Raw genomic sequence first — 23,786 nt, 5'->3', positions numbered from 1 at the left:
TAAATGTAACAACCATAGGTGTTGTAATAACACCTATAGGTGTAAAACTAACACCACCAATTTAACACCGATGTAAAATAACTGGCGTGGTCCTCTATGTACACTGGTTAACACCAGAGTTTTTGCTGTGTGTGATCTCATTGTCCTCATGTATTAAGTTTGAAAGCAATGTATTAAATCGTAGCTTCCAATCACATTCCATTTTCAATAGGCTTTTTCGAAATATGTAATATCATATATATTTCCACCTTCCAGAAATTTCATGTCTATTGATTAATATCATTATCATAATGAGGTCTATTGTTTTATTTCATTTCTTGGAGGGTTGTATTTCTAATTACTGTGGGAATAGATCCACACTTATATTTTGTGAACATATTCCCAATTTATTTCCTCCGTAGCAACAGTCCTTAAAATTCGGGAAAATTATGTCGCAATCCTAATTAATTTTGAAAGGCTGCCCTTCCCCACACTTCATTCATCTTCACACACACGCACACTCGCCCATCCTCTAACGCGCAGGAGCAAGATCGTTCGCGAACATTCACTGCATCACCAAACAGAACACATCACAAAACCTTTCATATACACAAACTTACCCTCGTGACCAGGTATGCACGCACCTACCATTTTATCAAGCTGTTCTTAAGAGACGAATGACTTTACGACTGGTGATCCTTTCTTCCGCAATTTGTATCCATTTGTAACTGAGCATAAGATCGTATTCCAGTTGTGAGCAGAGTCGTGCGTAACTTCAATAAAAGCTTTACGAAACACCCACCAGATCACACAACAACACCTACCCACACACACATACTATACACAAACAACCTCATCTTCAAATACATCCGCAGACAGTAGCACATCCTTCTCTTCAACATGCTCCATACACGCGCGCACACCCTCACTAACCCATACTGTAAAAACTGTGGTGTTAAAACTGTCACCAGTTGGTGTTAATAGTGGACCACACCCTGAGGTGTTAGAATTACACCCTAGAGATTGAACATAACACCAAAGAATGTGAATTTAACAACCAGTGTTAGTTTAACACCTACTGGTGTTAAACTAACATTGTCAATTTAACACCGGAGTAAAATGGTGTGTTCCTCTATGTTCACCGGTTAACACCACAGTTTTACTCCCTCTTTTCCTCTCCTCTTCTCTCATCTGCCCTTTCACTCTCATCTCGTTATTTCTCTTGGTCATCCATTGAGTTATCATGATGTGATATTATTCATCTTCTTGTCTTTCTGAAGTCTCTATTTTATCAATATGCAGTATGTACGTATATCTCGACTACTTTATAGGTCTTTCCACATAAACACAAATATGTGCGCATTTACAAACACATCCATACAGAAATATATATAATTTTATTAATTTTTCTTTGCTGCATTATGAGATGCAATTTATAGCAAGATTTTCAAAATAAAATCTCATTTACATTGAACTTCAAATTTCAAACGCATCAAATTAAAGATCTGCAGATAGAAATATTATTTATAAATTGGTGTTTTTACACTAATACGTAATAATTTCATTCATGTTTATGCAATCACTTTACATATTATTTACATCACATAAAAATTGGCAAAGTTCTTAAAACTAATCGTATTTTGCAATCGAAACAATACTTTATCCACACACTGTAAGATACATAATTATAATACCTGATCAGTCACTTTTAATGCAACAATTCCCTATTATAACTCTACATGTATGTTTATTTTGTATGTATACTCAATATATCATACTTTCTGTGGTCTGTAATATTGCTTTCCCTGAAAGAATAACTATTTATTTTTCATGTTAAGAAACCTATTATTACATGCATTATATCTTACCTTGTTCATTTTATTGAAACATAATTAATGATAATAAGTTCAGTACCTCATATTTGTCATCATATGAAGGTGTATCATCTAATAACCTTTAAAAAGATTTTTAAATAGAAAACAAGTGTTCGTGTTTGATCGTTGGTAGTGGAAACAATCACTATCCAAATCAATGACGAATGTCCTCCATGGCGAATTTGTATTCAGAGTTGATTATTTTGCCAAAGAATGGAATATGACATGCCTGATTTTTAAAGCTCAAACATGTCAAAAGAGAGAGAAAATATGCTGATGTAGTTGTACATTATGTTTAATAACGAGCGAGCAAGTTTATTCTATTCCAAGCATACTTTTTATCAATTTTATTATTGAAAATAATACAGATCTACTTTCATAAACGAAATTCATTCAGGAAATTTAAAGACATCCCATATTATACTGAAGTTAGTCCTAAAAACATATGTGATTTTATGAATATTGATAACTATGATTGGAGAATCGATATGCCCCTTTAATTGCCAATATGTTTTGAGTAATTCTGTTTCAATGCCTTGATAAGTTCCTCTTTCGATAATATCGTTTGGGAATGTTATAGATTTACAATACAGGTGAAAAATTAGAATATTGCACATTCCAATTCTTTCATCAATCATCAACTCTCAGCATAAAACACAGCATTTTCTATAATAAAAATTATTTCATGCAATGATTATTGCTCTTTGTAATAAAACACTGCAGGCCTAGTACAAATATATGTACAATAGTCCGTTTGTCTTCAGAAGGACCGATACAGGCATACAATGCTTGAATAGATGGTGATGCTACGATCAATACTTACATAGGTCTACTTCTTCTTTAAAATCTCTTTTATTGACTGTAGATCTTGCAATCTTACAAGTCGAATAATACAGTTTCAGTGAAATCTTTTAATCATTAAACTTTTTCCAAAAAGAATTTAGCTCGTACCAAGTAGGTACAATTATTGAAAGTTTCTCTTTAAGACTGATAAAGTCTGAAAACAAATTATTTGTAACTTTCGTACTCAGGACTACCATGCAGAAGTAGAACTGAAGAGTGTTTGGAAACAACAATTATTTTATGGCTAATTATTTCAATGGAATACGTCAGGAAAACGAGTTTGCTTTATTGTAATAGCCCAACCTATTTTATTATGAAACTTAAAATGTGTTGTCCTTACTTCGAATGTTTGTTTGTCCAGAGCATCCTAAGGATCTTTGAGCAAAATATCTGAAGCATTGTCCCCGTTTCCTTTCACAAACAAGACATTTTTCATCAAACCACCTCGACTTCTCTTTGAGTTCTTTCTTTGATCTGTTTCGATGAAGTTGAATTTAGCCGGTTTGCTGCTCGACGTTGGCCGTCCCTGTCCACGAGCCGATGGAAGCGGTTTATTTTTGTTTTTACCGCTTTGATCCTGTTCGGTCTGGTAATAGCTCAGATCGGCTGTCGCGATAGGACCCACATCTAGTTTTGCATTGGCTTTATTTTCGTTTGAGGTTGCTTCTTCCTCATCATACTCGTCCTTTTCTAATTGGTCTTCCTTGTCGACGTCGTCTTCTGTGTCTATTTCGAGTTCGAGCTCGTCTTTATCCTTTTCATCAATGTCTTGTTCTCTGTTCTTTTTCTTAACTTTCTTTGTTTTCTTTGATTTCTTCCTTTTCTTCTTCTTCAGTCGGCCAACCTGTGCCTCTTCGTCATCCTCGTTGATCAGCGTCTTCACACTGGAAAAGACATAAGTTAGGATTCAGTTTTATCCATTTCAATAATACTGTCAAAATTCAGTTTTATAACAAACATATATGAATAGCACTCGTAGTCCATGGTATGAGTTGTCAAATTAGACTTGTTTTTGATGATTTTTTTTTCAACATTATGATTTCAAGAAGAACAGAATTTGTTTTTAAGTTGACACCTTTCCAAAGATGATGACAAAATTTCAGGCTAAACGTGGTGATTTCATAGTGATTCAGAGTGCTTTTTTTCATTCAGCTTTAATGATATCAAAAGCTTACACTCTAAAATATGTGAAGATATTTTTTCTTTCATTGTCTTGACTTTTTGAGTGAAATTGATGAATAAAGGTAAAACTTACGTTTTCTTTCTCGACTTGCAGCAGGCAACGGCAAAAGCGATGACAACGATGAGAAGCAAGAGACCAACACCTCCACCAACAACACCAACGTATAGGACTGAAAAGATAAGGGTTTAGTCTTTAGAAGCACATTGTATCATTATTCATAATAAGCGTTTTGCCAACCCGTCAAAAAATAACATCAGCTACTGAAAATACCCTGAAGAGTAATATGATAAAGCTATATAAAATGTACTCTATGTATATATAGATATAGCTATATGATAGAGAGAGGAAGAGAGCAGAGGAGGGGATAGGGGAAGAGGGGAAAGGATATAGAGCAGGGATTCTCAAATGGTGGCGTGTGCGCCACTTGTGGCGCACCGAGCCTTGCGGAGTCTCGCTTGGGAGCCAGTATAAAAAAAAAATAAGGAAAAATTTGGGAGAAAAAAAATGTATCTACCAGTAACCTGGAAATAAGGATTTGGTGATTATGTTTAATACAAAGAGAAAACCAAAACTGTTTACTTGACACTTAATTGCTAATTGAATTCCTCAAATTTTGTCCAATTTAGCACTCGATAACCACTATTATAATGATTGGAAGATCGATGGTGTTCTCCTTTTTATTTATTCTATGCTGTATTGAGTTTATGTGCTACACAAGTGATTTGAAAACCCCGTTGGTAGGATTTCTAATTCAAATTTTGCATTTCCAGAGTATACGTTTTGGTTAAGAGTTAAACATCAAATAATATGATATTCAAAGAACATCCTGATCATAAAAGATTATGAATTTGGGACATAACAAGCAGAAACTTTGTTTCCGGAGCCGATTAAAATCCGAAGTTGTAAAAGTGAAATACATATATACTCAGATGCATTGCCTGCATGCATGCACTCTTGCTTAACACGAACTGAATGAATGATACTGCGCGTGAGTTGTAGAGACAGGGGTAGTTTGGGGCGTTAGTGCAGTGCAACGCCAAATTTTCAGCCCTTGCAAAAAGATCAGGGAACGTAACTAATTCAGCCACTGGCATACAGATGGGGGTTGGAATTGGGGCCCCCAAGTGTTTCATGGCCAAAAAAAAGAGAAAGGGAAAGGGAAAGAGTGGAATATTGTATTATGTCTTAATATTATGTCAAAATATAGATTTTTGTATCTAAAAGTTCACTATTTTTGCTTCAGCTGCCATATCTAGCCCCCTCATTTTTTTTTACTCATTACGCCACTTGCTTCAGCCAATAGATCTGGTGCAGAACAGTCTGAACTAGTGGTATCATTGGTATGTTGTGAAAGAGTCACTGGTCATTTTTTTTTATTAATATTGTGTAGTTTGTTGGCATTTGTATTTCTTCTGTTGATATTAATTAGAGCCCCTCTGGGCAATTAAAAAGGCCTCATATTCCAAAATTTATGGGGGCTCTGCCCCTTCGACCCCCACCAGGGGCCTCTATATCCCCTCCGCTGATAAATTGCTGGTTTGGGTAATGGATAGTGGAGCATTACAGATTCTCAACAAGAAATGTGGCGCTTCAAAAAAAGTAATTGAGAATGGCTGATATAGAGACTTTAACAAGAACAAGAAAAACAATTCTTTGATAACTTTTAACGGAGTAACCATATCTTAAAATCTATGTCAAGTATTCAAATATTGAATATAGGTATTTCTGCTAACAGAAAAGTCACAAAGTATCATAGACAATGAATTAACGATGATCAAATGATAGGTGTAAAAAATGAACTTACCTTCCAATTTCTGTTCTCCATTGAGATCAGTGAGAATGCCGCCGCCTTCTGTTTCATAAGTAGGTGGCTGCGTTGTGATAATAATTCCTATCAGTGAAAAGAAAAGAGAGTTATACTTTTGAAAAACTTTAATTTTAGAACAGGCAGCTCACATAATTATAGTTCATCTATGTCATTCAATGATTCGTACCAAATAGCAGTGGTAGATTTTGAGTACATAGATGGCTCTGATGTGGTCACTCTTAAACGAAATTATTATGTATTTTGATTTTATTTCATTGATTCGCCTTATCAATATTAACATAGTCACTTTGCGATACAAAATATCCAAAGTTCCAACTCAAAAAGAATTAGACTTCGAATGCCAGTTTTAGATAGTACTTATACATCATTAGTTTTTATCAACTTAGATAAGAGGGTAATTCATCAATACACGAAGATGGTACTCACTGTATTTTGCATGTACTATCGAGACTACACAAGACAACAAGGTATGGGTTAATTATCCTGATTTATTGATAATTATAAAAACGCATACTTAATAATGATTGATCATAGCCATGATAACAATGCCCTATCTAAGTATTCTGCTGTACTTTAGCGCCCTGCACGCGGAAACATTGTTGTTTTTGTTCTCACCTGCGAAGCAGAGTGAGACTATAGGCGCCGCTTTTCCGACGGCGGCGGCGGCGTCAACACCAAATCTTAACCGAAGGTTAAGTTTTTGAAATGACAGCATAACTTAGAAAGTATATGGACATAGTTCCTGAAACTTAGACATAAGGTTAATCAAGTATTGCTAAACATCCTGCCTGAGTTTCGAGTCAAATGACTGAGGTCAAAGGTCATTTAGGGTCAATGAACTTTTGCCAAATGGGGGTATTTGTTGAACTTTAAACGTTTATGGATCTGATTCATGAAACTTAGACATAAGAGTAATCAAGTATCACTACACATCCTGTGCGAGTTTCAGGTCACATGATCAAGGTCAAAGGTCATTTAAGGTTAATGAACTTTGGACAAGTTGGGGGTATTTGTTTAATTACCATCGTAACTTGGAAGTTTATTGGTCTAGTTCATACAACTTTGACATGAGACTAATCAAGTATCACTGAATATACTGTGCAAGTTTCAGGTCACATGACCAAGGTCAAAGGTCAATAACTTTGGCCATGTTGGGGGTATCTGTTGAATTACCATCATAACTTTGAAAGTTTATAGATTTAGTTTATAAAATGTGGATAAAGGGGTAATCAAGTATCACTGACAAGTCTTAGGTTGCATGATCAAGGTCAAATGTCACTTATTGTCAATGAACGTAGTATTGTATCATTATATGGATGGTGAATAATTATTTTATAGTAGTTTTCAAAGTCAGCACTGCTGCTGTATTGAATCGCGTGATGCAGGTGAGGCGCTCCACTTGTTTACTCTTTACAGACATCGGATTGTGGCTTGCCTGTACACATAGATCCTTTTTAGAGGTCACTCACTAGCCCATCGACTTGGATAGAAAACTGGGTCCTCGATTCGACTATGGACCTACTAGTAGGGCCACATGACTCGACTAACTTCCCATTCTAAATAAGCACCTGCTCATCTTCAATAGAAATAGTTCTCTACTGCTTGAGCTATAGCGCCCTCTTATGAATCCCGACACCTCTTGAAACTGGACAATGTTGTTAATTATTGTGTCTTCTTTATTTTCATGATTAACTTTATGTGCGGGGATGATGGACTTACTGGTACAAATCGGTGAGGCATCGTTCCAGTCGTACCCAGGACCTGATTCGATGCATGTAAGGTTCTCACTACCCTGTATCTCGTAGCCCTCTTCACACTGGAAGTTCACCGTGGCACCAAACTGAAACCAGTCGCTGTCACGATATCCATTCATGATGTCCCCAGGATCGTTGCAAAATCCAACGTATGCTGTCAGAAGAGAGTACGAAAGAAAACTTTGTTCACACCAGCAAATCCCATTCTAAACCGGCAGATGATAATGATGTTTAAAATAACGTTCTCGTCATGTCCTGGTTAGGTATCGTTTTTATAACTTCGGCATAAAATGAGGATTCAAACTTTGCTCTACATGTCAAAGACGAAATGTCCTTGCATGCAATAAAAATACTTTTTTTTTTATATGATACGAGTTAATTATGATTAACGTCATTTGTTCTTTATTATTTCAAATACATTGATCTCTTTGTCTGACGCTGATTAAAAAGTTTCATGTGATACACCAAAACTTTACCATGTTTACCACTGTCGTCATGGATTAAAAAAAAGATCATGACGTAGGATCACGTAGAATTGTTATTGGCCTTACGATAAATATTTGAGCTTCGTTAACTCTTTAGAAGTATTTAGAACCATTTTAATGAAGATGAAGTGACCCTTAAATACTCAAAAAGAGTGTAGTAATATTAGGAACATATTGGGTTAAGTATATTTGTGTTTTTGACGTGGTTGATCTGACCTGTTGCCCTGCTACATATCAAAGACAAACAGCCCATTAATAACTGGTTAGAGATACGTTTGTAATATTTTATAAATGGCCACGTGCATGGTAAGGCATACGTTGATTATGAATAAAAATAGTAATTTGCCCCAAATACGTCTGAAAGACATTGGTCTATGGCCGGGTAAGACCTGCAATTAGTAATGAAGAATAGCCAGGACCAAGAACACCATTGAGATATAATTGCTGTGAATAAGGGACTACTTTACACTTTACAATATTTCTTATTAATTCAATACCGTGCATTTTGAAGATGTTTTGAGAGAACTATATGAAAAAAATTTCCACATACTGTCGTAGATGACAAAGGTCTTCATGATGCCACTGACCCCACCACAGACCTGCAGAGGGTTCGCTGGACAGTGCTGGAGGCAGTGATGAGGTTCAACAGAAAACAGTTCTGTCGTGGTGTTTGGCATGAAGTTCCAGCAGCTACAGTGGTCCACCGAGACACCACTAAATCGCATAGTCCTGTTCATACAGTATGCCATACATGAATCAACTGTCATGTTCCTGTTGATCATGACGGCATCGCTTTGGATGGTACTCTCCACCGTCTTGAAACACCCTTGGAAACTCGGTGCTGTAAAGGAACGAAGCAGAGAAAAGACAGCAATGGCCTATCATTGAGAACAGACATTTTATCGGGGGTCTAGCCTCAGTTTTAATGAGAGTATTCGAAATTTATTTTCAGATGTTGTTCATCTTGCCTCATACATGTCATATCAGGTGGGTGTTTCATAAAGCTGTTCGTAAAGTTACGAACGACTTTGCGCACGACTAGAACATGTTCTCAGGTCATATCTCAATTACATAGGGATATCACATAGCACAAGAAAGGATAACCAGTCGTGCGTAAAGTGATTCTTATCTTACGAACAGCTTTATGAAACACCCACCATTTCACTTTTCACAATCCGTAAACGCCCGAAGTAGGCTTGTGTGGTTGCAAGTTATAATTTGCTGAGCTCTAAATATGTAGCTATATACTTGAATCTCAATTGCCTTCAAGGAGTCTTAGTGAATTACACTCAACACCCTATGAAATTTCTAGGAGAAAGTTCCAGAGAGAATGCAAATCTTTTAAATCACTTATTTGACTATGGACAGCCGCACGAAACAGATACCGATCAGTTTGTGTCGGTAAACTACCTTCTTGGGGCACAATAAATTTCAAAGATCTACTGATTTCTTAACCAGTCAAGCATGAGAATATAAATTCGGTAAACCAGGGATAGAAAAACAGAATTGTACACTTTTGGCTAATTCATAGTCAACTCAAATAATATTGTGCTTCCCATTGTAGGTGACACTCCCCTTTCAGAGAAATCAGTTATGTTTTTGAATTATTTGTTTCTTTTTGTTTTTCATAAAATTCTGTGGAAATCGATCCACTTTCTAGCTCAGCCGAATATGTAATCCTGGATCTTATACCAACTGAACAATTTATAAAATTTCTGTTTTGGGAATTATTAATGTATTTAAAAAGAAATTGAAAATAAATCCTTTAAATTGAATTTGTGATGAAGGTCAAGTATTTTAATAGAAAATGACAGCAAGATCATGGAAACGGTTCTTTTTATCAACGATCATCAATCAATTTTATTATAGCTATTACATAGTTACGTCAGCAGCTGTTCACAATTAAGTGGTAACTATTTTAATGTCTTATAGATATAACAAGTGATATAGACTGAGATAATGTGTATAAGATTAATCACATGATAATCATTCAACTACAATGTGCCTTGGAAAAGTGGTTATTAAAAATGGGTTGCTATTACCAATTAATACAAACCTATGGTCTCCATTAAAATCTTAACGGCATCCTCCAAGAATGATTATCTAAGAGGACGATTAATAAATTAACGTGTACACGATATCATTATCATCAAACGTTGTGCCAGATTTGACAAGATTTAGCGCAGACAATCCATTCAACACGTACAAAGATCATTAATACTAAAATGTCCCCAATTTTCTGCAAGGTAATATTTATGGTTTCTTGACAAATACCATTTGCCTCACTTATTAATCTATTGAGAAAAAAAAGATACATAGCGTAATTCCTGCACTAAAGTTATCTGATCTTATTTACATTTTTTCCTGGGCTCCGTCTTCATGGTCTTCCGAAGACCTACGATTGATAAGATCAACCTCACTAAATCCATCATTATTAGTTTCCTCAGGAAATTAGCACAATATCTTTTTTAAACAAAAAACAACACAGAATTTTCAAGAAAATTATGAATTTATGAATGGATATCATATCGAGAAAATATGATGAACAATGATGCTTTTTTTTAGATGATGACGTTGTATCTCTTTGTAAGATGGGGCCCAGATAAATAATAATAATCTTACGTTGACAAATAGCTCCAGCTTCTCGACCTGTCCTGCAGGGTCTGACGTCTGCCGTTGTATTCCGACAATGCATCAGATTTGGAACTTCTGTATAAGGTGAAGAGAAAAAGATAAAGAAATATCACGAAAAGTTAACATGGACATCTATTAACAAGCATAGGTGTTGTGGCTCATTGGATAAGTCTCCAGACTATATGAACCGCAAGGTCCGGGGTTAAAATCCTCCCGTAGCGCTCGCGTCCTTTGGCAAGGCGTTTATCTATATTTGCCATTTTCCACCCAGGTAAAGTAAATGGGAACCCGGTAGGAAGGAATTTCTTGAATGCCCGAGCGTCTGATCAGCGGGTAATAGTATGCAGCGCTTAAAAATCGTATCAAGCGTTACACAAATGCTGCATATTATTATCATTATTATCATTATTATTATAATTATTATTGTTATTATTATCATTATCATCATTATTATTATTATCATCATCATTTGTAGTAGTAGTAGTAGTAGTAGTAGTAGTAGAAGTATATAGCCTACATTACCTTCCACATGTGCATGTTGACATCCAATTGACGGAGAACACAGATATTGGGTCTATTTGTTATTTATTGATATTTCCTCTTTTTCTTATCAGGAGGAAGTCTTAATCTCAGGCCATTCATTTTTACATAGTTTGATACATAGCTTTTCAGATATCAAGTTATGCAAATACATATCATACATGAACAGGATAAGAATGTTTCTGGCCTACCCTATTATTTCGTTGTATCTTTCTTCTGGATACCTTGTATTCATGTTTCTCTTCAGGCAGAAATATTTTTAAAACTATTAATATCCGATTTACTTTCCATTTCAAGAGGATGTCTGCTTTCAAAACCTCATTATTAACTCTTTTGATTTCAGTATACACCCAAGCATCCATTATTTGCTCTTAAATGTACACTCTAAAAACAAAGAAATGTTAACTAAACATTTGAAAGGTTGGAGGAGTGACAACATATTCTAAATGTTGCATTTACCACTTTAAATGGTTCTACCCAATACTTAAAATGTTGGATTCAGCTTTATACAAGGTTGGATGTAACATTTGGAAAATGTTGATTTAACATTCGATTTTTTTAGAGTGTAAGGTGTACATTCTACCATACCTCTACTCCATTAATAGTACGGTTGTGCATTTTGTCAACTGATGTACCCATTGATACAATTTGATTATATATATCTTCTGATATTAGGATCATATATGTGACTTTCGTTTCTATCCACACTCTACATGTACAGTATTATTCTCTGATTTCAATTTTTAGTTTTTAGACACCCTATACTTGTGTATGAACGAGTATGATATACATGAATTTACACACCATCTGCTAATAGTGTATTAATGAAGGATACGATCTGCGCAATAAACCCGTTCAATATGGCATGTATGGCTTCTTCTTCATTTTAAACCCCTGCAGCAATGGAGACTCATGTAATGTATCTTTGGCAATGTTCTGTCTATCTAGGGCATATCATTTTGTTTTCCTCGTCTCTTTTTAGACACCCTGTATCTATAGCACTGTGTATGACACTGTTGCATCGTTTCTGGTATCCACGTGCGTATCTATTAATATCCGTTCCCTTCATACTCCAGGAAGACGTCTGTTATTACCCTCTACCGCTATGCTATTTATTGCTCAACTATGAGTGTACTGTAAAATATTTCAAACTTGATATTGTCAGTACACTCCAGTGTACAGAGACAATGTAAAACAATGAAAGGGCAAGTCCAGCTTGATGAAAACTCGACTTCGATGTAATTAGAGGAATTACAGGAACATTTTAAAAGAGACCTTGTTTTAGCAAAATAAAATTAATCTCAGAGCTATGTGTTTTTTTTAGATTTAAATTTGTGACGACACGCTCCAGTCGCGCGCTTAATGTCATGATACCTTAATATATAGATTTATCTTGTCCATCCAAAGTTGAAATATTTCTTATTATTTATTGTGCATTTAGTATAACATTATAACGTATATATTTTATATACGCTTTTATTAGAATATGTATATTTGGAGTCAATCTTAATAAACTATTAACAAAACTTTGTGAGATTTATATTCAATAGGTGGTCAGAGTGTGTGACAATATTCCTTTAATTTTAAAATATAATTTTGCAATAGATTTTGATATATTTATTCAAAAATTAATATTACATTTCACCCTTCTCCTTTCCTTTTTCTTTCCTCCCTGTCTTCTTTGTCGCAAATATTTTGGGAGTCTACGGCCCAAGCCCCTATCTGTACGCCAGGAGGTTGTTTCTATGCAAACCTCTGCCATGTCTGCCAAGTTGTAATATAATGTGAAGAATGCTCCTATTTCAATTTGTAACAATTTTTTAAACATAGGGGCCCAAGTCTCTGCTGAAATAAGAGGGAAATTAGATTTGCACTCGAATTGATATGCCCCCTCCTCTCTCTCTCTCTCTCTTTATACATATTCCAACAGAAGTGTACTGGCTCTCATAATAACAGTGCACAGTATCTCAACTTCAAGCCAGTTATCATGCGAGCAAGAAATGAAAGCGATACTGCATTCAAAGAAAAAAAATTGATAATTTCCTTCTTAAGTTTTCAGATCGGAAATTTCACAGCCTACTTGTGTCTAGATATAAGTACCCAGATCAGGAAGGGTAGTCGCTCGTTGTAGAATATATTTTTACATCAATGCCAATACGAGTCATAGCATAATTGACTTATAAAGAGGTACTATAAGAGGTGACATGGAATTAAATTAAATTTTTTTGAATTAAATTTTACTATTATCCTGGTCATTATATTCGTCCTGTTGTTTGTCATGTATGTGTGCTACTACCGTAGTTTTTTCTTTTAAAAAGTACTTTTCACAATTTTCTTAAAAATACATTTTTAAGTATGTATGATATAACAATTCATTATCTATAAAAGATGGACAAAAAGTGTTTTTTTAAGAATCAATGTGATTTTTTACTTACATCTTAGTTAATGTCTAACCAACTTGTTTTATTGACTGATTAATAATCATTTACTTTTAACTTGTGACAAATATATATTTTAAATCGTATAAAATGTTGCTCTGTTTTAAGAGAAAACGTTTGAAGTATAATTTGATCAGTCGGTGCATGATGGCCTATAGGTATTCTCTGACTTTGATGTTGATCAGTATACGTTTGTATAAAGTAACTTATCAAGAATTACTATCCAGTACGTAGAGTTTGACAATATTTGATTTTACAGTTTACTTGATATAAGTAAACATTTCTAAATCGCAATCATGCAGTAAATGGAACATAAAAGATATCAGGACATTTGCCATTAATTTGCAGTATAGGTTTTCCCGCTCAATTTCACATTCAAATAATTTAATTTAATGTTATGATCATTTAATTCCTGCGTGAATTTAAGTTACTCCTATTAAATGGCTCGTATATATTTTCTTTGACTTAAAGAGAAACCTAAAAAAGCATGCACTGTAAATTTTATCAGAATCGGAACTGAAACATTGTGGAACAATCAAGTTGATACTTTAGAAGAAAAAATAGGGTTGTTTAACTTCACAAGACACACGACACTGGTTACTCATTGTTTCTCCTCCGTTAATATATCATTATTATATCCCGATTGGTGTGGATTTCATGATAAAGAAGTTGTTGATTGAATCATAATGACTTTGAATAATGACTTTACTTCATGTTCATACGAGAAAAGCCTTAATATATTTCATTTTTATCATCATAACAACGTACAAAAGGAATAGGGATTGTGTGATGTCGTCAGTTCCCATATTGTGTGAAAAAAATGTAAGACTTTGAAATGCAATTATTTTATTTGCGTTCATCTGAATTTGATAACATTAACACCATTAAGCTTGTTTGTTTGTTTGTTTTTTCTCAATTTTTTAAACTCCTTTGTAAAATTTAGTGAACTTATTAATTATTTTTTTATTTTGCATCCGAGTTCAGTAATGTTTTCACCATTAAAATATGTGCAATTCTTCTCCATCTATCAAACAATATTTTTATGAGCCTTTTGATTAAAACCGAAGGAGTTGCTGTAACCCTTCTTTTGGAATCTGTTTAAATTTTGAAAATAACAAGATTGACAATTTCGGGGAGGTGGGCGACACTCTATACTGCCAACAATGTACAGTATCACGACGATATTTGGTGAATTTATATCTGGATTTGTGGTTTTACATCGCTTTAAAAATTTTCAGAAGAGTTAGAGCACTTTAAATCGGATTTTTTTTAAGTCTACTTGTGTCTTGTTAATTATACAAATCAAACGAAAGTATAGTCATTGACTGATCATGGGTGTCTGCTTACAGTATATGATATGACAGATGTTTGTCACGCCTGTTAAATTTGATATTAATTTTGTCAATTCGATGACCGCTGGTAATTGAATATTCAGGTTCAATTTCTCACAAATGACAATATTAACGTAATGAATGGATTTAACATTTTCTTATGTTCTATACAAAGTTCGACGCCGTTCAGTCGCTAGAGTGATACAATATTTCGCTACTGCGATAACAGTATTTTACGAAATGTGATATTGGTCGTAAAGTAGTTTGCCAGATAGTATATTGTTGTTTTTGCGAGGCTTGTTGTTGTTAACTAGCGTAGTATTATGTGTCCTGGATACATTTGGGGAAAAAGGGGAAAATGTTAAGTGGTTACTCATTTATTCATTCATTTCATTTATTTCTACAATAACAGCAAAGTGTATACAGTTTGCACATCTCAACATCATTATGGAAGAAATACAAATTAAATTTCATTGAAATATATTGATAAGATACATTCGTGAAAGCAGTTAAATAATTGTTAGTGACCAAGAATAACGAAATAGCTGTCATGTGGAAGCAAAGCTTGTGAAACAGGTTCCCTATAGCATACATGATGGTATCATTGTTCATAATCTAAATGAAAATATAAAAAAATGAAGCATTAGAGAGCAAAAACAACATTTTATTTTGTTTTGTTTTATAGCTAAGTTTAATGATAACTGCAATGACTGTTGATGCTACCTAAAATGTTGTTACTAGAATAGTGCAGGGCCACCAAGAAGAGTACAATAATGTACAAATGAAACTATTTTGACAAATGATTATTTTTCAATAAAATCATATTTAAAAGAAAAAACGAGGCTTTGCGTGCGGTAGCGAAATTTGTATAATATGGGTTTTACAGACATGTTTTCAATGGATATACGTTTGGGGTCGACTTTCTAGGGTTCAGCTCTTTAAAGGGGCAATTTATTTTTCAAAGGATGAGCATTATGATTAGTAGAAAATGATTGAAGTGGCTGGATAAACAAACCTGGTTTACAGTCGACATTTGTCAGCATGATATTGAGGTAACTCTCTCCATATCTTTCCCGGGCATGCCTGACAGCCACTGCTGGGCCAGGGAACCCTGCCTCGTTACAGGCAACGATGGCATCCTCGTTGGTCCAGCCGTCCCCGCATACAGAGGCCCATTTGCCCGGTTGGATGTTATTCTCGTAGGCAACTTCAAGCCTGCCCTCTCGTGGCGTGCGACCACCACCAAGCCGCAGTTCTGTGGAAACAATTTCATATTTGATATTTTCAATGCTGTTTCAGTGGGAACAAACAAGTACGGAGTAATTTGAATTATAACAATTAAAACAGGCGATATGGGTAATAACATGAATACAAATTTAAGTGTCATTTTGACAGTAAATTCATGAACGTGAAAACAAGAAGAAAGCGGATCAAAAGTATTCACACGGCTTCTACTTTCAAAATGAATTAGCATAAGATGAACACTAAAAATTATGGAAAGTATACAATTATTCAAATGAGCTAAGGTTATTCTATCTGTTTATAACTTGCAAGGGGTGGAAATTGTGTTTTTGATGGTTACATCATTATTCAAGTTATGAAAAATACAGAAAACCCAAACAGGAGTTCCACTCTAAAGTAAATACAAATCGACAATAAACATGTTTTTATATGTTCTCATACCAGATCCTATTATGTTTCGCAAATACAAATGTTCACTATTTCACTTCTCCATATTTTCTGGAGTATTCAGGAGTTTTTCAGTATGATTTAAGATACTGAAAAAACAAGGAATTTAGATATATATTTTATCAATAGAGTCTAAATTGATCAAACTGTTCATCTATGCTTGCTGGCTCCACACATCAGATATAGAATGCGCAACACTTAAAGACTTACAATTATGGTAACTTTACCATTATCGTAACTACATGGTAAAAAAAACCAAGCAGCCAAATAAAATCGAGGTTTTTAATCACGTATCTTATGGTTCAGGTCGACAACATAACTTAATTTTGTGAGCGAGCATAGTCAGGACGCTAAGAAAAGCACATACAGGTGTAGATCTATTTTGATAAAACAAATTACATTATATATTTGGTTCTGTTCATGAACTCCTTGATATTTATAAGTTCTTTATTTAATCCTAAAAAACTCGTAGTCAGGCGTTTCATCATCATTGCCGTCAAAGGAAAGATGTCAGATCTAACAACTTTCCTTGGCTTTGATTGGCTGAAAAGAACAGGTGGCTGATTGTTACTATGGTAACGTGTCAGTGCTGACAACATTCCCGTAAAGGTTACCGGGGAAACTCCTGAAAATCAGGAGAAGGGGAGAATTGGGTGTTCATGAATTTATCAATATGTCCCAGGAGTGCATGACCTTCACTCGAGGTAATATGCCTTCACAATGTCACATGTTTGAATTATTCATAGCTTCTTATAACAAAAATAAAAACAAAACAGTTTTCAAACTGTATTGGGCAAGACATGCAGGTTTGCATCTAATAAGACCACGATTAATTGAAATTTTTACTGAAGAGCGCTTTCGGACTTTAAAACGTTAATCTTTGAGCTATGATATAAACATTTAAAACGCTTGATGGTCTGGGGCCCCGTTGCATAAAACTTACTAGTAACTTTGTCATCCAATGGTAACTACCATGGTAACGCTGATCATTAACCAATCAAATTAAAGGATTCGATACCATCATGGTAACTTTTATGCAACAGGGTCCTGATCCGGTATCGCTCAAATTAAGAACATGTTTTTTTTATTTGAAACACCAACCATTATTATTGGTATTATTGTTATTATTATCATTATTATTATTATTATAATCAATATTATCATTATTATTACTATTATTATTATCATCATCATTATCATCATCATCATCATCATCACTATTATCATCATCATCATTATTATTATCATCATTATAACAACAAATCTCATGTATGAGTATGATAATGCACACAGCATCAAAATCTACAAAAATTTAACAAAAATAATCCAAGATCAAAACAACTAGAAACTAAAATCAATCCCTTAAAATACACCTTATTATTCCTAAAAATGGATTTGGGAATAGTAAATTCACTAGACGTCAAATTTTTTTTTAATATAGATACCAAGTATGCGATAAGCCTGAGGCTTGAACAATGAAAAGAAAATAAACAGCAATTTTTAGAACGTTGGTGTTTGATAATAATAATGGTATTATGATGAGTATCATCAATTAATTATCATTATTGCTTTTGTTATCATTAACATTATTATTATCGTTATTTTTGTTCTTATCATCATCGTCATCATCATCATCATCATCACATAAAAAGCCATGTAGATGTCCGACAATCGAATTCCCATTTACCCTTCCCCCCCCCCCCCGTACACACACACACACATCCCCTCCCATACATTTTCCGTTTCCTGTCATTACCACCCTGTGTTTCTCCAAGGTACCTCTCATCATTTTTCATATCCTGACTTTAATTCTTACCGAACGCGCTGCCCTCCCACGTGACAGTGAATCATCGCTTTGTGTTTTGGTTTTTTGTTCCACCTCTTGAATTACTTGCCTATAAGTTAAAGCCTGTATTTTCATTTTCAAAATTTAAATTCATTATGAGATCAGAAATACCGTAAAAATGATTCTCAGTGATATTCTTTAGGGTATGATTTACAAATGTCTTCATAAAAATTCGGTACTAAGTTGTTTTTTAAGTTGTTGTTTTTTTATGAATCACTTCTGGACAAGCAAAGCGTAAACAATCATTAGAATCACAGGCGGCGATCCTGAGGTACTTTACCACCCCCCCCCACACACACACACACCCTAACACACAAACACACATTCGAATGTTTGATTTTGTCTAGAAGCCTATGGGTGACAGTCACCCCCCCCCCCCCCTCTTTAGGGGGCAAAGATCTTACGAAATCCTCTTTGCCCCCTCATCATCATCATCTCCATCATGGCCTCCATTTTCACCATTATCACCATCATACTCATTCTAATCATCTCCATATTCATCATTATAAAATTATGAATGAAATAACCTTTCCATTCTGCTTTATAAATGTATTTATTGATTTAATGAGTTTCATTCCCGGTGAGTGTCATGTTTTTTCTAGCAATCTGTTTATAATGACAACCCTTCTCCTGCTAACTGTAAATGTTATAATTTTTTGTTGGTAGTAGATCATATTTGTTTAGAATGACTTTTTTTATTTAGTATTTTTTTTCTTTACGATACAGACCTAAATCAATTACCGATATATTATGTTTGTTACGTAATGAAAATTGTATTGTAAACAATGTTATGAAAGCAGAAGAAAACAATAAATCAAATCAAATCAAAATCTTTGCATATACACAAACCATGCAAATCAGCATTCATGAGCTTCAAATTTAATTATGAAAAACTATTACACTAGCGAGAGAGGGCGCCGAGTCTAATTTAGAGTGAAATTGATATATACCATTAAGGCCATGATTTTTTTTCCTTCGAGTCCCCTACCGCGCCCGCCCCTTTCCCACCACCATATCCGATTTATGGGTCAATTAAAAGGTCACGTGAAAGATTAGAAAAATGACCTTATATTCATATGTAAATTTTTGTTGAGGAAAAAGCCAAAAGAATATTTGTTCACAACATCAAAATTGTTCAGACTAGCAGAAAATAATTAATTCAGCTTGGAATTTAAAGTAGTAGTCGCTGGATAGAGAGGCGATGCGATAGGAGTGATTGCGCCCCCCCCCCCCCCCCCTCGGTCCCTATTTTTGATTTGACAAAAAAATAATAAAGAGTAAGGATAAGAATAAATAACGATAAGAATAAATGTCATTAAATTATACATTGCTTATTCATCCCGCTGGATGAGATATTTTTTCCATATTTCCCAACATACCCCCAAAGAGAGAGGGGGGTCGGAGTAGAATGACGGTAAAAGGCTGAGATATTTGGAATTTGAGGATTTCGTTTTGCAAAAAAAAAAAAAAACAAGTATTGATTACGATCTTCATCTTGACGTAAATGAGTCAGTAACCTTTCCATCATTGAAACTATTGAAATAAACATGATAAACGAAATTCGTTTTCTGTACAAACAATGAGGCTCTTTGTCGTAAGGATAAATCTCGAATCTGGTTTATAAGCAGTTTAATTCTTAAGTCAATTATCTTACCTAAAGATCTGCCGCATGATGTGACAATGACATATTAATCATTAAACATGCTAAATTAATGACGTTCATTCGCTAATTAACAATGTACCGTCGTTGATATTTTGTGTTGTATGTGTCATATCGAAAAGGTCAAGGACATGAATCGGGGGTGGCGGAGGGGAAACTAAACATGGTTTCACAAGCGGACTAAAGAATCGAGGAGAAAAGAAGAAAAAGGAAAAAGAGGAGTCAAAAGAAAGGATCTGACTCATTCGTACCCAGTACCGTACCACTACTTTTTATTCAAAAGAAAAGTGAAAATCATATTTGACTACACCCCCCCCCGCCCCTATGAAATATCTTCGCTACTGGAAAGAACAGTGTTCCAAAGAAGAATGAATCACATTTTCACATACGCAAACACCGGAATACACTGTGAACATTCACACTGGCATATACGTCGAGATGTCCACAATATGAAACAATACCCTCACACTGATGAATCGCAGCTTCACGTAATACACCATGTGAACACACTGTAACATTCACACTGTCGATGAATTTACAGTGTGAAAATATATTCACAGTGTGAAACTATCGTCACACTATGTGCTATGTGTGAACACTTTTTCTCATGGTCCACACTTTGAATACTATGTGAACACAATGTAAACACTCTGTGAACACAATGTGAACACACTTTGGAAACTATGTTAATACACTGGGAATACACTGTGCACATACTTTGAACACACTGTGAACACTTTGTGAACACAGTGTGAACATTCTGTGAACACACTGTGAACACTGTGTGAAACTATATTCTTTCCAGCAAGGATTTGTGTCTCTCCTGGTCAAGGACTTGGCAATGTGGAAATCTAAAGGAAATTTCTTCCGAACAGTTGCTTATAATACATCTTGAAATGCCAAATCCATTATTCGATTGTTTACTGTTCAGGCATTGCATTCATTGAAAAGGATTCGAGGCCAAGTCCACTATGTATTGAGTAGACGCATGTCCGTGTATAGAGTTTAATTTTTCATTGCTATCCAGCTAAGTAAAATTCAAGTAAATTAAGTCAATTTAATAATGTGAGCATGATTGAAAATAGACTGAAAATAAGTTTTCTAGGCAGGAATGATGAACTGTGACAGAAAGAATGATCACCATGGACGGCATTCCTTTCATGTTTACTGTTTGCAAGTACGGCAGAAAACGATTTCAAGTAGTTTCAAAGATTCAAACCATGTCTTGTATTTTTAAGTTATCAAATGCAATTAGCATTTCACATCACGTAAATATCATTTATTGATTACAGTTACATGAATTATGATTAGGGTAGGGTCTAGCAGACTTTCTTGTGGGACTCCATAGTTAAAGCGTGTATAGAAGAATGGTCCGAAGCAATTGCACTCTGCATGTCTAAATTTCTGCAAAGCATTCGCCCCCACACCATTGTTCTCGAGTATATTTTGAATTGATTAGTCATGCAGTAGTATGCCGTATTACATTAGTGTCAGAAGCGTTATCCTTATTATCAATATTGTTATAACGATCATCGACATAATATAGTAGTTGTAGAAAGAAGAAGAAGAAGAAGTAGTAGAAGTAGTAGTAGTAGTAGTAGTAGTAGTAGTAGTAGTAGTAGTAGTAGTAGTAGTAGTAGTAGTAGTAGTAGTAGTAGTAGTATAGTAGTAGCAGTAGTAGTAATGTAGAGGTATTGTGGCTCAGTGGATAAGTCTTCGGACTTTGAACTACAAGGTCCGGGGTTCAAATCCCACCACAGCACTAGCGTCCTTTGGCAAGGCGTTTATCTACATTTGCCACTCTCGACCCAGTTAGAGTAAATGGGTACCCGGTAGGAAGGAATTCATTGAATGCTCGATGCGCCCGATCAGGGTAGCCTTGCTAAAGCCATTGTAATAGTATGCAGCGCTTAGAAACATTTGTATCAAGCGCTACATAAATGTTGCATATTATCATTAGTAGTAGAAGTAGTAGTAGTAGTAGTAGTAGTAGTAGTAGTAGTAGTAGTAGTAGTAGTAGAAGTAGTAGTAGTAGTAGTAGTAGTACTAGTAGTAGTAGTAGTAGTAGTAGTAGTAGTAGTAGTAGTAGTAGTAGTAGTAGTAGTAGTAGTAGTAGTAGTAGTAGTAGTAGTAGTAGTAGTAGTAGTAATATAGAAGTAGTTGTAAGTAGTAAGTATTAGCAGGTATGGTTGCTTAGCTGGACCTAAAGTAACAATCATTAAACACAGATTGTGTTGCTATTGTTGTTGTTGCATTTATGTGTATAATGTTCATATATATATATATATATGTTGCATTGCAGGTTAGGAACTAGGAAGTGCCCCCACACCCCCCCCCCCTTAATTCAACAGACTTCTTCCTCTTTTCCCCTCTCAGTCCGCGCAAAGCTGATGATGCTTTGTCACGTGTATTATTAACATGTCACGTATGATAATTTTATGACATGTCCCGGACAGAGTTACAAAATAAAGGTTGTAATTATATAACATAGTTTCATCTTACGGATAGTCTTCGAAAGTAAGAATATTTGTCACCCACTATTTATCCTTCACCATAGAGCTATTGTATTATATTTTCACCCGAACTGTGTATTAAGAATATCAATGTAATATCAAATCTCATGTACTAAAGAAGTTTAGCAATTAGGGAACGGTGAGCAAACAGAAATCGTTTTCTTTCGTTCATATGCACAACGTTCATACTAACTGTTGCAGGTTTACTTTATCGTTCAGGGAAAGTATGTAAATGTTTTTAATGTCCCTACGAACAAGCATGAAAATACATAAATATTGTCGATTCTTACCTCCGAAAGAACATTCAATTTGAAGTACAACAATAACGACTGAGAATAAATTCCACCAAATTTTCCAACGCTCAGAGGCAATTCGTAATTCCATTGTTGAGCAAAAGTTTGGGCACCCCTCCGTCCCCTCTATAACTCACGCCAGACTGAAAAATCCTGCACTATTATCAGTGCAGCGAATACAGTATATTCTGTAAGTGATATAATCCAAGTGATTAGTTAACGCTGCTACGTTGCTTCCATCGGCCGTGGTAAGGGATCCGAGCTTTCTTCCTCCCCCTGCACGATAATAGCATAACGAATTAAAGGCAAGGGGTTGCCGTTGTCGGCAAAGAAGTTCTGCTTTCTAAAGTTTGTTAGTCACTCGGCTCCGACGAAAGAATGATACTAAAACATCCTGGCACGACACTCCTAAGCCCCCTTGACAAGACTCAACGCTGACCTATGTTCCTTTTTTGTGCCGTCTGATTACTTTGTTTAATATGTTTAAGGCTTTTTGTTTTGGAAAAGTTGCATTCCCTTCAAGTTATTATTTTTTCGAAATGCTTTCCTATAATTCATCTCGCCTAATTGTCGCCACTGTTGTCTTTCAGCTGCAGACTGTTACCTTCCTGATAAGATATTAACTATACAAATTGTTGCTTATAAGTTGCATTATTAGTTGTTATGGAAACAATGCTTTTGCAAATAGTTGTCGGGGACAAACACCGTTCATTGGTCCTTTCAAATTTTATTAATGAAGTATAAACATGTTTCTTATTACTATCCAATTTAAGAGCATCTTTAACCTGCTTAATTTGCTAACCATTTCAAATTGTATCAATTTGATCAAAAAGATCTTCATGGATGTGCTGCAAATGTAATCAGTGAACTTAGACGTACTCGTTTCCCGTTGTATA

General features: G+C 34.9%; 1 protein-coding gene across 1 annotated transcript; it reads right to left on the bottom strand.

The window, feature by feature from the left end:
* Positions 1 to 1,357: 1,357 nt before the first annotated feature.
* On the bottom strand, positions 1,358 to 23,429 carry LOC121424209. Its single transcript, XM_041619820.1, has 8 exons — positions 22,888 to 23,429; positions 15,905 to 16,144; positions 10,569 to 10,655; positions 8,497 to 8,787; positions 7,427 to 7,615; positions 5,684 to 5,770; positions 3,952 to 4,048; positions 1,358 to 3,580 (listed from the first exon to the last, which is right to left on the bottom strand). The coding sequence occupies exons 1-8, from the start codon at positions 22,979 to 22,981 to the stop codon at positions 3,064 to 3,066; spliced, it is 1,602 nt and encodes a 533-aa protein (XP_041475754.1). The 5' UTR covers positions 22,982 to 23,429; the 3' UTR covers positions 1,358 to 3,063.
* Between the last annotated feature and the right edge of the window lie 357 nt (positions 23,430 to 23,786).

Source organism: Lytechinus variegatus, chromosome 1 (assembly GCF_018143015.1).
Source record: "Lytechinus variegatus isolate NC3 chromosome 1, Lvar_3.0, whole genome shotgun sequence".
In the NCBI taxonomy this organism is placed as follows: Eukaryota; Metazoa; Echinodermata; class Echinoidea; order Temnopleuroida; family Toxopneustidae; genus Lytechinus; species Lytechinus variegatus.
Note: the sequence above shows the minus strand (reverse complement) of the source record. Positions and strands in the feature narration are given on the sequence as shown.